This window comes from Rhopilema esculentum, unplaced genomic scaffold, assembly GCF_057945365.1.
Source record: "Rhopilema esculentum isolate cy_ngs unplaced genomic scaffold, ASM5794536v1 HiC_scaffold_27, whole genome shotgun sequence".
In the NCBI taxonomy this organism is placed as follows: domain Eukaryota; kingdom Metazoa; phylum Cnidaria; class Scyphozoa; order Rhizostomeae; family Rhizostomatidae; genus Rhopilema; species Rhopilema esculentum.
In genome coordinates this window covers 70,607-87,637 of record NW_028300838.1, presented here as the reverse complement: position 1 = coordinate 87,637, position 17,031 = coordinate 70,607, and the positions used below count along the sequence as shown (strand labels likewise).

Sequence of the window (17,031 nt, the reverse complement as noted above, 5' to 3'; positions counted from 1 at the left end):
ATTATGATAATTTCCGTCTACCAATGCGGATATTTGCCATGGTGATGTTCTCAGGAAATGCTTCTACGCATGCGCTTCCACTGCAGAAAGCGATGCGGAAAACAAAAGCTGGCATCCGCCTTGGATTCGATGACACACGAAAGTCCTGAAATTGAAGAACCAAGGAATAGGACTGCCAGATAGGATGTGGACAGACGAAATGCAGGTTTATTTAGCTGGAATTATCTGAATTTATTTCAATACATACATTTGGAAGACTGCACTCCTTTTGCTGTTTGAGCTCGATTTAGGTATGTAAATCTTTTATTCTGTAAACCAGAAGGCAGTTTGGTAAGCTTCTTCTAAACTAACTGCATACGAGACTAACTTTTATCTGAATAAACAGCCAACCGAAAGGGCTTTGTTATGATAGGGAACCAATATTTCTGGCACTAAACTGAACTGGGAATTAAGAGGGCAATCAGAGCTTAGGAAATGGCAATAAATAAAATGGTCCGCGATTTACAATTTCGCGTTCTCGTTTGCACATTCGGAGGGTTTTGGTTTGGTGTAGCAAAAGTAGATTTGTAATGCAATAGCCAATTGCAAAAAAATAAAGCCACACTTTTGAACTTTGTTTAAGTTGCTGAAGAATCCTAGGAAAGTCTCTCCATTTTCAGAAAACATATTGGTTGTGACAGTGAACACACTTAGGCCTAAAAGTAGACATTCGAGAAACGTGATGAACATTCGAAGCAAAAACTCTTTTTCTAGAGAACAAACTCAATATAAGAAAAAAAACTCAAAACAAAACATTTATTAGGTATATTATTAAGCCATACCCACCTGCAATATTTTCAATTTCCCGCAAAAATTTTAGAGAAACAAATCAAAATCGACACAGCACTCGAAGCACACATTCGACTGGAAAAACTACCTTAAAACTCCCATATTTCTACTCGAATAACTTTTTCAAATGCGAATAGAATTTTCTGGACGTCTTTTGAATCTCTGACACTTTGGGGTAATATTCCGAAATTGACCCCCATACTGAAACCTTATAAACAGGTAAACATATCTGATTGTACTTAAATAACTTTCTCAAATGTGAACAGAATTTGAGGAAACTTCACAAAACATCATAAAATAACCTATCATACATGTTTCTGAAAGTCTTTTGAATCTCTGACACTTTGGGGTAAAATTCCGAAATTGACCCCCATACTGAAGCCTTATAAACAGGTAAAAACATCCCGTTGTAATTGCAGACTCGTGCGCGCAGTCATTCCAGAAGTTGTCCCTCATTTAGCCCTCGTAGCTCTTACACAGCTTCACACCGATATGGAGACAGAGCATGTAAATGCAAACAACCTGGTCCTTTTGAACCATCAATTTCCGCTCCAGGAAACAGCCCGACCAGCAACTAGCGGCGACAAGTCCAGCTGGTTTGACATTGCAAAATCGCCTCTTTATATCACTGATCGTATTAGGGGTACACGTTTTCTGGTTGATACCGGCGCAGAAGTGAGCTTCCTCCCACCAAATTGTGTTGAATACTTCGCTGTGCTCATTTCTGTTTGCAAGCTGTCAACGAAACCTCCATTGCAACATATGGTGAAAAGTCTCTCACTCTAGACACTGGACTGCGACAAACATACCGCTGGATTTTCACCATTGCAGACGTACCCTTCCCCATACTTGATGCCGATTTTCTGTCTTCGAATGAACTGCAAGCTGATGCTTTTCAGCGTAAGCTTCTTGATGCCCGAACAAACCTATCCATTCATGGTATTCAGTCCAACAAACCTTCACCATGTCCAGTTAATGCCATTCCAGCAGCTAATGGTCCATACTACACTTTACTCCAACAATTTCTGGATATCACATGCCCATCATCCCAGGAAACTGCCATAAAACACTCCATATAGAAGAACACTTAGAACATTTGCGCCTTTGTTCCAGCGCCTTTCCGAATATGGCATAGTGATCAACCCCGCAAAATGCAATTTTGGTCAAAAATCTTTAGAATTTCTTGGACATCATATTTCAGCTGAGGGTATCTCACCTCTTCCAGAAAAAGTTCAAGCGATTCTCGGCATTGCAACACCAACATCAATAAAAAAACTGCGAGAATTCCTTGGGCTTGTCAATTTTTATTATCGCTTTATGCCTCACTGTACACAAGTTCTTCAACCTTCAACAGATCTTCTTCCTCCAAAGATTACAAAAGAACCTTTGACAGCTGAAACCAAATACCATTTGGGTCATTCCATATCAAAGGGGGACAAAAATATTGGAAATGTAACCCACCCTCTCAGAATTGCCCAATTTTTTGTAGTGTTGTTCACACTAATGAGATAGGAGCTTCCTGCAAATTTCAGCTCCATACCTTCATTTGTTCCAGAATGAGAGCCACTTGAAATTTGCACCAAATTCGCTCGAACTTCTCAAATCCGCCATTTTGAATTTTTGCCGCAAGTCTTTTTGGCAAAATTTAATGTCTCTTTTGGAATTTTGCACTGAAAATGTCTCTTCTGGGTAAATCAATACTTAGGAGTTTGAAAATGACATCAGAAACCTGCTAACATCTACAGAAAAGCAATGAAATGTCTGTATCCAAGGGTTGCTTTTGTCCTTAGCAACTACGCTACCCCCATTCATGTCACTTTTTGACAATGTTGCCAAAATGTGACAAATCCCAACTTTTGTATATTGAATATATAGTGTCTTAGCTTGACAAGAGCAAAAAATCAGAGATAGTATTTTTTCTTTTTTTGAGATATCTTTGTTTCAAAATGTCAGATTTTAATGAAAAAGTTTCAAAATTTGTATGGTCTGATAAGGAGATTATTCAAAACAGAACATTTTCTTAAAAGTCCAAATATAAACTTATTGCTGGAAGTAAGTGGGAATGGTTTCAATATTGCAAAATAACTTGCCACTAATAAATTTTAATAACTAAAAGTACTTAATAAATGCTTTATTAATTAAAGTCTAACAATGGATTCAGTTCAAATATTCTTCAATTTTTACAGTGTCAGCAGTTTCTAAGGAATAATTCTTTCCTGAGTTTGTCAGTGGAAATGGTGCACTCACTGTCATTAGAATATTCACATATGGAACCCAGCAATTAGTATCTTTAATATACTGAATTCCTCAGTCAAGCCTCTACCTGTTAATGAGGCCCCAATCCCGCAAGTTGGCAATAACCAATTAGTTTCTTAGATAAGACAGAATTTTGCAAGTAATGTCAGTATTTATACTTTTGTTTATATCTACCACAAAATTAAGTATGACCAACCGAATAAACCTCCTTAGAATAAGCCCTCTTGTAGAAGCCCCCTTTGAATAATAAGCCTTCTCTTGAATAAGCCCAAACTTATTTTGCAAAATTCATCCGGGGCCAATTAAAGACTTACCGTATGCAAAAAACGACAAGGTTTTATGGTGGGTGGGGTTAGATCAGATAGTACCTTTGGGGAAATTATCTTAAAACAAAAGACAATCTGGAAGATATTTACTTTGAAACACAATAGAGTTCTAAAGTGATGACGTCATAAAATTTTTTTTTAGAATTTTCTAATTTGGATCCCATAACCTGAAAGAGCATCATGAAATACCTCTAAATTTGCAAAATCAGGCAAGTGTATTACGAAAGGTCAGAGATATGGCCACATGTTTATTGGTTCTCTCCCCATCAAACCTGTGTCTTTTGGTCTCTGTTCATAACTTCATGAACAGAGCCAAAATAACAGTGATTCGTTAGCAAACTTCAAATCTTTCATTAGCCAAATCTCAACCGATTTAAGACATATTTGGCCAATTTTGCGTATTTGAAAGTATTTCATGGTGATCTTTTACGCTATGTGGTTAAAATTCAAAAATTCTAAAAAAGGTTTTTGATTACGTCACACAGGTTTTTGATGACGTCTTAAATGTCGGAAACTCAAACTATATGGAATTTCTTACAGAAAGATGAGTGTATTTTTCCAATCAGCTCTGAGTACACTAATGCACTGTCACCTTTGTTTTTTAAACAGAAGTGTGAACAAATATTCACAACAATCTGTTGTGTGGTTGTGGATGATTTTGTTGTAAGTGCAAACAATCATTCTTTTTGAGAGTATTCTAATGATTTTATGACGTGATGAAGAAAGTGATGTTGAAAGGGAAAACATTGATGATATAGAAGAGTGCATAACATACAAACAATCGACCACCACTGATCGTGCAGAATTGATTTTGGTTACTGCAACAGTGGAAGAGTTCATTGAAGTTTTGTGCGAAAAATTAGATGCAATAACAGCACACTCCTACATTGCAAAGTCGCAAGCAAATTATTTAAAAAAAAAACTGAAAGATAATTTGGAACATACTGAGGTTATAGTATTAGGTGATTTTGCTGAAAATTACAAGTTTCTGATTCAGGATGAAATACAAAGTTACCACTGGAATCAGAAACAATGCACACTCCATCCCATAGTGGTTTACCATCGCTTCAGTGATAGTTCTGTTCTTGTTTCGGACTCCATATGTTTCATCTCTGATGACTTGGATCATGACGTCACAATGGTTTATCAAATAAATTATATTAAAATTATATTAAAATTATATTATATTATAAATATAGATTATATTAAAAGAAACATTTCTGATACCATTAAATCCATTCATTATTTTTCTGATGGTTACGCAGGGCAATATAAGAATTGTAAAAATTTCTTAAACTTGTGCCACCATCAGAATGATTTTGGAATGGATTGTAAATGGAATTTTTTTGCCACCAGTCACGGTAAATCACCTTGTGATGGCATAGGTGGTACGGTGAAAAGAATTGTGGCTAAGGCAAGTTTGCAGCGACACAAGGAGAACCAAATACTTACGGCAAGGGAAATGTTTGATTTTTGCAAGGAGGAGATTATTGGAATCCAATTTCAGTTCATAGGTAGAGGTGAAGTAGATCAAAAAAGAGAACAACTGAAGGAGCGTTTTCTAGAACAGTGCCTGGTACAAGAAGCTACCACCAATTTGTTCCGCTGGGAATAAATGAAATTGGGGCAAAGAGGTTGTCTGAAGATGCCAACTATGGAATCAAGTTCAATTTCTCCAACCAGCCAGAAATAATTGAAATACTAGATGACTTAAATCCAGGAAAATTCGTCATTTCACGATATGATGAAGCTATTTGGCTTGGTGTTGTTTGTCAAGCAGACAAGGATACCGAGGATGTCCAAATCCGTTTTATGCATCCTCAATTTCCCTCACAACATTTTGAATGGCCAAACAGAGATGATGTTTGCTGGGATCCAAATGTGAATATTCTAATGACAGTGAGTGCACCATTTCCACTGACAAACTCAGGAAAGAATTATTCCTTAGAAACTGCTGACACTGTAAAAGTTGAAGAATATTTGAACTGAATCCATTGTTAGACTTTAATTAATAAAGCATTTATTAAGTACTTTTAGTTATTAAAATTTATTAGTGGCAAGTTATTTTGCAATATTGAAACCATTCCCACTTACTTCCAGCAATAAGTTTATATTTGGACTTTAAAGAAAATGTTCTGTTTTGAATAATCTCCTTATCAGACCATACAAATTTTGAAACTTTTTCATTAAAATCTGACATTTTGAAACAAAGATATCTCAAAAAAAGAAAAAATACTATCTCTGATTTTTTGCTCTTGTCAAGCTAAGACACTATATATTCAATATACAAAAGTTGGGATTTGTCACATTTTGGCAACATTGTCAAAAAGTGACATGAATGGGGGTAGCGTAGTTGCTAAGGACAAAAGCAACCCTTGGATACAGACATTTCATTGCTTTTCTGTAGATGTTAGCAGGTTTCTGATGTCATTTTCAAACTCCTAAGTATTGATTTACCCAGAAGAGACATTTTCAGTGCAAAATTCCAAAAGAGACATTAAATTTTGCCAAAAAGACTTGCGGCAAAAATTCAAAATGGCGGATTTGAGAAGTTCGAGCGAATTTGGTGCAAATTTCAAGTGGCTCTCATTCTGGAACAAATGAAGGTATGGAGCTGAAATTTGCAGGAAGCTCCTATCTCATTAGTGTGAACAACACTACAAAAAATTGGACAATTCTGAGAGGGTGGGTTACATTGGTGTCCCCCTTTGATATGAAATGACCCATTTGCAAACAGCCGAAACCAAATACAGCACTCTTAGCCATCTACCTAGCAATCAAACACTTTGGTTATTGTTTAGAAGACCAACAGCTCCATGTTTAGCCATCTACCTAGCAATCAAACACTTTGGTTATTGTTTAGAAGACCAACAGCTCCATGTTTTGACAGACCACAAGTCCCTCATGCATGCCTTGTTATCCTTTTTATAGCCCAAGGGTGTGTTCGTATGCAAATATTCTACACCATCCTAATTGATATCCCTTTTTCAGTTTTTTAGGCCAATATGTCAGATCCAAATGCCCAGTCTTGGTTCCATGGAAGAATATCTAGAGAACAGGCAGAAAAACTTTTAAATGAACATTCAACACAGAATGGAAAATATTTATTGCGGGAAAGCAGTACTCAGCTTGGTTCATATGTTCTGTCAGTTTGTTATAATGGAAATGTTGTTCATTACCAAATCTTGAAGAATAGGGATGGAACTGTAGGAATCGCGGATGGGCTGAGGTTTCCTGGACCTGTTGAGCTTATCCATCATCATGAAGTGAATCTAGATGGGCTTCTTACCAGGCTGACTATCCCATGTGAAAAGCCAGTGGGTGTAAAGGCAAAAGTTTATCGAAATATAACACATGATGATTTGGAAGAAGCTTCAAGAGCTGCCCTTTGGGAGGCTGCAAGTATTGATGTAAGTATGATTGTCCTCATCAGTTAAACATACAGAATTTCCCCACTCTTAATTCAAAACATTCATTATCTGGCCTAGGTCAGGGCAGGAGCAATTTCTTCTGGTCATTCAATTAAACAAGCTAAGCAGTAAGCAGTTACTTGCTCTGCAAAAGTTTTATTGCAATTTTCAAGACAGAACAAATTGTTAGCAGATTTAAGTGGTTGCTATGTTACTTAGAGGCACAAATTTGTTCTGTAACTTCTTGCAGTTTTCAAAGCAACAGTGCAATTGAATCTTACTTACAAGGGCTGTCAGAAGAAGAGACATCTTAGTCCTTAAAATTTTACTTTGAAATTTCACCAAGCTTTTCAAGAAAGTACGGTCACAGCAATCACTCCACTAGTAGCACAGGGCAACCCCATGCATAACTTTATCAAGCTGAAAATTTGTTCCTTCATGAGAAAAAATTGAAAAATGGGCTTTTTAATTGCAATGCTCAGCTTCTGCCCCCTTACATTTTGTGCTTGCTCAAAAATAATTTTGAGGAGAAAAGTCCTCAAGCACTGCATCTTAGCCTTAAGAATAAGCTTGCCAACTTTAACATAAATCAAATTGTAGCCTTGATAGCCATTTGTTGTGAGTTGACTTAAGCCTAGGTTTTGTGGCATTTCCTTGAAGTATTTTGGCTCGAACTTTTGGTAATTTTAAAGAAAGAGGCTTTCATGTAACAATACTGAAGAACTTAAGCTTGCCTGAGTGGATCAGAACTATAATCACTTGATGTGTCCATCTTACGAATGGCCCACATACAAATTTTGGCCCCACATGTAGAGGTGAGGTTGTGCAAAGTACCTTGCAAGATACAATTTTTGTTACGGCATCACTAAGCTAAACTGTTTTCTTCTTTATTGGAAATATAATAAGCTTGTAACTTAAAAAGTATATAGGATGATATAAAAAATTGATTCAGATTCAAAATCAGCCAGTTCAGTTTAATGACAAGCATATGATAGATAGGGTCAAGTTTTGGCTGGAGAGGCCCTTAAAATCTTCTCTATAAACTTTTGAACATCGAAAGATGAATCAAATGAGCTTGTTCCACATATTCTGTGTTAAAATAAAAAGCAGCTAATGTTAAAATAAAAAGGGGCTAGGCAGGCAGTAAAGGCTAAGAATAACACTTAGTAAACACAACCAGAATAACACAACCAAGTAAAATATTTTGTTTTTTGTGTCTAGCTACTTTTCAAGGCATTTTTATATGCACATATCAACTTTTTAGAAACTTATTGATATTTTTAGGGTTTTTACCTTGCTAGAATTTCTCCTTTTTTATTTCAATCATCCCTAACTGGCATCAATATCTAACTTCTATAGAGTGAAGAGGCTGTTTTGAAATTCAAAGTTGAAGTTGAAGATTTCGTTGGAAATATACTTCACAAGAAGCAACAGTGGTATCATGGAATTATCCCCAGGGAAGAGGCTGATAGACGTTTAGAAACACAAGGAAATCCAAATGGTTGCTTTTTGTTTCGTGAACGAGGTGGTGGTAAGAGCGAGTATGTTTTAGGTGTATTACACGATAGAAAGGCATATCATTACCTGTTCTCAGTTGATGCTGAAGGCAAACTTTCCATAAAGGCTGGGAGAAAATTCCTTAATTTGATGCAAATTGTGGACTATTATACACAAAAAAGTGATGGACTGCTATGTAAATTGACGGTGCCGTGTGACATCAGTAGGTATCAGGTAACCCCTATCTTACCGGAGAAGCAAAATATTTTACTTGATCCGGACATTCAAAAAGAGCTTAGGCGGAGAGTAACAAAGTCAAAGGCAACCTATAAGCAATTTCAGAAGCCAAGAAGACCGAAGTCTGCAGCTGTTGCTGTACCAGGTGCGTGCAGCTTACATCTAAATTCATTTGTCATCGCAAGTTGAAGTCTTCCAGTAATTTCATTTCTGTTCATTGAGACTTTTGCAAGTAGGGTCTCTGTAAGTTGAAGGTTTAACAAGAAATGCATGGGAAGGGTTTCTTTTATTGCAATAACTGGTTTCCAATTCGTATTTTTGTTTATATGGATATTGTTTAAAGTTGTCGCCTGATCTTTTCACATACGAATAGGTTTTCAAATCGAAAGGGAGTCGTTTTCTTCAATTTTTGTTATTCGTAAATATAACAACGATAACGGAAAACCTCGATTAAGCCCCCACCCTCAAATATGTCTCCTGGATTAAGCCCCCATCATCGAATAAGTAAGTACCCATGGATTAAGCCCCACCAACTAATACACTCCTTCTCCCTGATTGCGCCCCTACCTCCGAATCTCTTTTAGCGAAAAAGCCCCCCACCTCCTTGAAGATCATTTATTTCTACTCGAAAAGAGGTCGATCTAGCTGCACCGTACGAATAGCTAATTGATGCAGATTGTTCTGGTGATGATGGAATTGACACGAGAAGTTTCTTGCGTAACAAATGATTTTGCAAGTGATATTCGCATTTCTTCTCTTGAATATACTTGGCAGTCTCATGTGAGTTTATTGTACGGTAAAGAAAAACCCCCTTGAACAAGACCCCCTCGATTAAGCCACCATTCAAACATCTGTGTTTACAAATATGCCCGTGGGGGTTTTTACGATAGTGAATCTGTGACTGAATATGTAAACATTTGAAAATGCCTTTCAGGGTTAAATCTTCACAAAGCGCAATGATTTTAAAATGAAAAACTCCCGCGTGGCTACCTAGCCAAGGATTCGTTTTTATTTGGATAAAACTGCACTTTTTCGAATGTGCCTAGCCTATGTAGAGGTGGCCTTAGCTAAATTTTTAGAACCTGAGAATAAATGAGAATAAAGGCGAATAAAGCATTCTGGGCTCTTTCTTTTCGGATTCTGAGAAAATGGCCCAGTAGCTACCAGCAATCTTGTTGAATCTTTTTCCTAGCTTTTTCTGTTGATAATCAATGATTTCTTACAGGTGGTGGTCAAAGCCATTTAACGGCGGAAACACCTCCTCCTGTACCTTCGAGCCCAAACCGGCCGCCAAGTATGTCCAGAGTTCACTTCTATCAACATTTCTAAACTAGAGGCTTATGAAATCTTCCTGCTAAGAAATAACTTTGTTGTTGTTCTTTTTAAAAATCACGCTCCTTCTTGCTGATTGGACAGGGTTTTGCCTGTACAATGTTTTAGTATATTCAAATTTATCAATGCTAAGCTGTCTTGCCTTGATGATCCTGGTTTCAAACAATCATTTGTAATCCATACTCCGTGCAATCCGAATTGATTAATCGGATTAATTTTCAGTTGGAGTTCACGGCCACGACATGGTGGATGGTAGCAATGCCTGGAAATATGAGGGCATCTATGATAGCATAAAGGTAAAAGGGACGGAAGGCTACGAAAATCCTTTCCTTGGGTCGAAGGAACCTCGAAAACTTGTTGTTGAAATCAAGAGGCTAAAAATACAAGAAGAGTTGGGTATGTTCATGAGTTGTCGTTGTTGTTGTTAAAAATTGGAGGGAGTCGTGAGTTTCAGATACTATAGAGGACCGCCATTTATTAAAGTTCTATATCGTTTTTTATTGTAGCTTATTGTAATATGATTTTTAAAGCCTTTCAATACAGCATTTCAGTGTGATTTGTAATTAGAAATCTTTCGCTGGTGCAGCTAAGAATGTATCAAACGAAAGCGAAGTGTATTAGGAACACTTGTTGTTCAGCTGTTTCAATCATGAATTTTATTCACCGCAGCACATGTTTGGCCTATTTTTTATCATATTTGATTGATAACCAGATTCCGACCCTTCTTGGCCAACAATTTCGTTGCAGTTGTGCAGGTCAGGCCTCTTTATCATGTTCAAAGAACGAACAAAATTGCATTCCTTTTGTTGTTGATTTTGGCAGTTAAATTTGCAATTACGATAAAAGAGATAATGATGGTGGTTTTAGGCCATGGAAACTTTGGGTCTGTCATGAAAGGTATCTATATGATTCCAAACGGAAAGTCGATTGCTGTGGCTGTTAAGACCTTGAAAGAAGAAAATATTCCAAATCAACAGGTTTGTGACTTGATTTATTTCAGAACATCAGGGCTATCATAGAATCCAAGATTCTTTAAGCAACATCGACAGTAGACAACATCGTCAGTTTCATAGTAGACAATTTTCTTTATACTTCAAAAGAAGAATAACACACCGGTTATGTTAATAGTGACCTCTAAAACATATATATCTGTTAATAGTGTCTTTAGATAGTTTATGAAGAGATAACCAGAGAGGTTTTATAAAGCTTGATTTTCAGAAATATTTTAGATATATAATTTGAATCATTCATTCATGACTCCTGTGTTTTAGTCTGAAATCATACACGAGGCAGAGATCATGGCAAAGCTGGATCATCCAAACATTGTTAGAATGATTGGTATGTTTACTTTATGTATTGTTTTTCAATATCATTTTTGAAATCTATATAAATAAAGGTATGTGCATTGTGCTTACATAGCTCAAATGTAATTTCATCTAACGCGTCAAGATTGTTATCCACCCACTGCATTGATAACATTGCTTGTAAGATATCATTTAAGATGTAATTTTCTATTATGATAATGTAAAGAAAATTATTTCATTTATTATAAATGTTTGAAACGTGGTACCTCGCACACGGCGTTTAAGTTATGCTTTTGTGATGTCACAGAAGTGATGAAGCTATGGAAACTTTATTTCAATTGTGTCATCATGTTTTCAGTGTGTATCGAGTTTTTTCCATGATTGTGTCTGTAACCTATAAAATTATTTATATATTCTGTTTGCAAAGGTTTCATGGTAATGCTAAGAGTTATCAAGCTTAAAACGGCTACTGTGATCTGGAAATTCGAGTCCTTAGTTACTTGCAGCGTAAAACCAACGACATATGTTGTAACTTTCCTGGTTGATTGGTGATGAAATATAAACAATCTTCTTTAAAGATTGATTATGCAACAGTAGTTGTTGACCCCACTTACCCTTAAGTAATGAAAATGGCCTCAATCTCAAACCTATTCTTTCAGGTGTAACACAGGGGACTGAAATGATGCTTGTTATGGAGCTAGCTCCCGAAGGACCACTTAACAAGTATTTAAAAAAGCACAAGTAAGTAGCTTTTGATTTCTGCAAGTAGAGTTTGCTACTCGTTTGTTTGGCAGTTTGTTTGTTTTCTGTTTTGCTTGGCAGTACCTGTATTTCCTGCAGTAGATATCCACTCAATAGGATTGAACTAGCATGAATTATCATTGCTTTACGTTGATGGTCCGGACACAAGAATATTGTTATACTTTGTTGCTTCTTTTTGGCATTGCAAGCAATTAATGTAGGTATACTTATGAATAATGCAATGAAGTTGTATCGAGATTTGCTTTATGTCGACTTCAATGTTTTTGTGTTTGTTCATATGCAGTTGAAAATCCGTCTCTTTTAGAAACATGGCATTTTTGAATATTCTCATTTTGATGCTACAAGTTGACGAGGTGGGCCCCTTTAATCGCAATGTTGTACTGTTTATCTCTTTGCAGATGATAGTAGACATGTCACCACTATCATAACTATGTCACATGTCGATAAACGTAATGTCAGGGGACAGATGGCACATATATTTTATGCACATACTGATTTTATTCGACCTTTAGCGATTACATTATCGCTGATCTTAAGCTGATGTACGATTGAACTTTTGTTAAATATATACATAACTACGTTAAAAATATTTTGAATTTTCAAACATATTTTTGTATTCAATTTCCTGAAAAAATATTTAAATATACTTCGTTCTGTGATCTTTTCGTTTTATTTTAGTTTTAGTTTACAGTTTTTTTATTTTCAAATGTCGTCATATTTCGTTTTTAGGGAATGCAGTATCTGGAATCACAGCATTTTGTTCATCGTGATTTAGCTGCAAGAAATGTTTTAGTTGTTTCTGAAAATTTTGTAAAAATAAGTGATTTTGGGATGAGCAGAGCGATGGGGGCTGGAAACGAGTATTACAGAGTGAGTTTGCTCTAGAATGTTTCCCTTCGTCTAGATATCCGTCTCTCATAGATCCTGTTCATAGCTAAGAATTTTCGATTGTTTTTAGTCTTGGCTCAGTCTGTCATCTAATATTTATTCCAATTCGTCACTTTGTATTCTGTGCCGTATCGGTATTATTTATATGATGACGAAGTATAAAGTTAGACAGATATTGCTGTTATCGTTCCGTGTGGTCTTATAGTACAACATTAAAGTTACTGGATCTTAAGTCATGGGTGGACATTCTTATGACTCTCTGCCCTGAAACACTGACAAAAGTCAAATAGAGACAAACTATTTACAGTGCTGTTCCTACCTTTGCATAATCACTGATTTCCCGGACGTTTTTCCGGATTTCCCGGATTTCCCGGACGTGATTTCCCGGATTTCCCGGACAGTGCTGTTCCTACCTTTGCATAATCACTGATTTCCCGGACGTTTTTGACCTGATATTTCGCCATTCTATCCATCCAGTTTCAACGTGCTATGATTCAGGCTAGAGAACATGTTACGAGCTCTCCCTTAGCTATGAACAGCATTTAGGCTCAAAACAAGAACTGCAGACTGGATAATCTTTTCTTGATTAATCGAAAATTTCGCCTTGAAAGCGGCATTTTTCGTTTGTATATCTTTTGTTTCGAAATTATCTGCAAATAACCATTTTTCATTTCTCGGAAGTTCAACTGTCTTATAAACAATAAAACCCGATTCCTTATTGCACCGTAATTTTTTTGCGGAAGACAGAAAAATAAAACGAGATATATATGCTTATTTCTAACGAAATTTTAAACGAGAGGCGGTAGATTATCTGTCAGAAAGCTGATAATTGGCGTAGCAGCCCTAATAAATAAATTATAAATTATATCTATAGATTATACCTAGTTGTTTTATTAATTAAAAATGGTTTTTTGACGGCCTCAGTTGATGCTTTAAAGTTAAGAAATTTCACCTTTGCAGGCAGAGCGTGCTGGCAAATGGCCTTTGAAGTGGTACGCCCCTGAGTGCATTTTCTACTTCAAGTTTACCAGTAAAAGTGATGTTTGGAGCTATGGTGTTACAATGTGGGAGGCACTAAACTATGGAGCAAAACCGTATTCGGTATGACGCGTTTTGAGGTTACACATTTGATATATTCATGTTTTTTTCAGTAAAGGACCTTTGGTTGTAATGAATATAAATTGATACAAAAAATGCTGGGAAATTTCCATCTTTTCTCCTAACAATACTACAAGCTCTGGAAACTTTCCTAAAATGATGTAACAAGATTGGGTGTTGCACTTAAATTTGTTTTGCCTGCCTTCCAGACACTCTTAAATTGTATGACCGCCATTTCTTCTTGACCTTGTCCTACCGAACAATGAAATAGTGAAAAGATTGCTGCCTGTCTTTCTGATTTACGGCTACTTTTTAGATGAATATTTTAGAGCCATGAATTCTTGTGAGTGAAAATAGTTTCCATGCCAACTTATTGTTTTGCAGGGCAAAAAAGGACAACAACTTGTAGAAGATCTTGAGCGTGGGTATCGACTAGAGTGTCCGCTAAACTGTCCCAAAGAAATTCACAATATAATGAAAAGGTGTTGGGAATGGCAGTAAGTGCATTGCTGAATTAATTTTGTCAATTTTCTTTCAATTATTTTTATCCAATTGTTCATCTTCTGTCACTCCGATCAATTCGATACATTGCATTCCTTTCCGTTTTTTGACTGTTCTAAGTTTTCTATCTAGTTTTTTAAAAGGCCTTAAAAAAAGCAAACATTTTACAACATACTAAAAGCTTTTTCGTCTGACACTCCTCAGAGTATTAAATGTCAGAATAAAAGTCCAAAAGAACATCATGAAAAATACATACCCAGTTTCGAAATAGGACAATCAGAAAAACGAAAGCACGTGACCTGTAAAGTTGTCCAATCAGTACCGCGTGCCTATAAAAAGTCGCTACTGGAGTCTAATAATTAAGCAATTTCTTCCCTTTTTCCGGATGAGATAGGTAGCGATTGTGTTCTGGTTTTTTCTCATGTTTTTATTGAATCTTTTCTTCTATCCACAGACCCGAGAAGCGGCCTACATTTCATGAAATCGGCAATTCCTTATTTTCCTTTATCGAGAAAACGAGGAGAAAGCATACTCGATAGACCGTATTTTTGGTGAAATTTAGAAATTGTGAAATTAGTTTAGAAATTGGCATGGTTTTCTATCGACAATGCATTTTTTAGCATTGTAACTTTATATCTGGGTCCTAAGTCATTGCTCAGAGTATTGTCATATAATATCTCTGTAGCAAATCTTATTCAGCAAAGGTCAGTAGTTTGTATTGTAGATTTTTTGTATATAAACCATGTCCTTTGTTATTTGTAGTGAAGATCTCACTAGAATAAGAATCTTAAAGGTTTTTATGAGCCGAATGTTTAACGTGTATACCACAAATATATCAGAAAGTAAGTTGTAAAAGACTTTAGCATTTATGATCATATATGAGAAATTTCTGTAGGAATTAGGAGCAATACACTCAAAGCTGATAATAGTTAATTACTAAGCGTCGAAATTGTGTTTTTTGTTGCTTTAATGTTGACGGCAAATAGGTATAAAAATATCCGATTGTGTATTGTTTATAGTAGCATTTTTTCCTGTGATATTACTTTTCATGAACCAACAAAACACAAAATTTCAGCCCATGTGTCATTGTTGTTATGACGACATTCCTAAGATTGTAGCAGCTTGCTTTTCGTGCCAAACTCCGTCTGTTGTTTTGAAGTTTTTTTTATTGTTTTGCTAGAAAAATCAGTATATGCAATGAGTAAAGGATGAAAATTTATCCCAATTTTGATCACAATTTTGGTCAGTAGTGAGCCCAAGCCATGAAATGAAAGCTTTATTGGGTGATGCAAAAAGCTTGGATATTTGTCAGTAATCATTTATGTGATAAGTGATTTAACAAGACTTTTATAAGACCTTTTTACCAACCACTAATTGTAATGACTCTCAAAGTTGGTACATATTTGTGCCTGTGAGAACCGTGTTTTGGTATCTCTTCGTAACTTTACATCAAAGACCGTTACAAATCAAACTCATTTTTATGGGTGCGTTCGATATTTTTTATTTTTTTTAAATGGGTTAGCTGCAAAAGCAAAATTTAGTTTGCCAAAAACACTGCTTGAAAAAATACTTTCATATCAATCGGAAATCTCGGCAGGTGTTTTGAATCAGTCAGTTGTCCCTAATGAATCGTTGCTTTCAGATCGATTCGAACACAAAGCTTTTTAGCGCCTACATAGATCGACCCTCAGCTATTTTAAAAATTTTACATGAAAGACCAATATACCAGTAAAGTACACTAAGCTAATTCTCCAGCTTCATACGCATTTTAACATAATTTTCAATAGTAAGGATGCATCATTATTGCAAGTACCTTTTTTGTATGAAATTTCACATCTTTCAATGTCTTATAGCTATACTTCTCCAAGGTATCTCTATTCCCAATGTATGTGTTTGAAGTAAATTCCAAAATTTCCAACAAATGATTTTAATCATATTAAACAAACTTAATGCTATTTAAACTTTGCAGATAGCTTATTTTTCTTCAGAGGCCAGTATCTCTCGTGAGCCCAATCATTATCTAAAACTATTGAAGAATGATGTGTATAAAGTTGAAAAGGATATTTTATAACTGTTTTGACTGTTATCGTCCACATAGACAGTGAACGAAGGAGGGTCGCATGAACGCTCTGATCCGTTAATCCATATGGTGAATCCAACTCGGATCCGCGCCTCCCAGAATTACCTTAAAACCAGGGGCGCCTACTCTGGAGGTGCTGCAGGGACGGCTGCCCCTCCTGCCCTCGTCAAGGAGGGGCGGAGAGGGCAAGCAGTGCCCTTAAATATTCACTCTTAAGAAAGGATTATAAGATCTTGTGGATAATTTATGACTGGTTTAGCCACTCTCAATGTGTTTGTTTCCATTAGAAATTCAAAAAAAAAGAAAAATCTCCCTCTTTTGCTGTCTATCTTTGATAACGGAAAATTAATTTACAGACGATGACATTGAACTTCAAAAACCAACAGTGTCTTATAAGATATTGACTATTTTGCCCATCATCAAAACTGCAACCATTGAGTATTGAGGCTAAGCTGACAACCAAAGTCTTACAGCCAGCGGTGCCAGCCCATTTAAAAATGTCATGATTTTCG

The 17,031-nt window shown here is 36.1% G+C and overlaps 1 protein-coding gene across 2 annotated transcripts; it reads left to right on the top strand.

Annotated features, from left to right (window-relative positions):
- The first annotated feature begins 88 nt into the window (after positions 1-88).
- On the top strand, positions 89-15,455 carry LOC148957427 (tyrosine-protein kinase SYK-like). 2 transcript variants are annotated; one of them, XM_089115332.1, is made up of 13 exons: positions 89-290; positions 6,402-6,820; positions 8,180-8,699; positions 9,780-9,848; positions 10,109-10,282; positions 10,754-10,863; positions 11,158-11,224; positions 11,850-11,931; positions 12,257-12,305; positions 12,682-12,822; positions 13,801-13,941; positions 14,323-14,435; positions 14,894-15,455. In XM_089115332.1, the coding sequence occupies exons 2-13, from the start codon at positions 6,416-6,418 to the stop codon at positions 14,976-14,978; spliced, it is 1,956 nt and encodes a 651-aa protein (XP_088971458.1). In that variant the 5' UTR covers positions 89-290; positions 6,402-6,415; the 3' UTR covers positions 14,979-15,455. The 2 variants fall into 2 exon arrangements, with proteins under 2 accessions (XP_088971458.1, XP_088971459.1); XM_089115333.1 differs by having other exon boundaries at positions 182-205.
- The last annotated feature ends 1,576 nt before the right edge of the window (positions 15,456-17,031 follow it).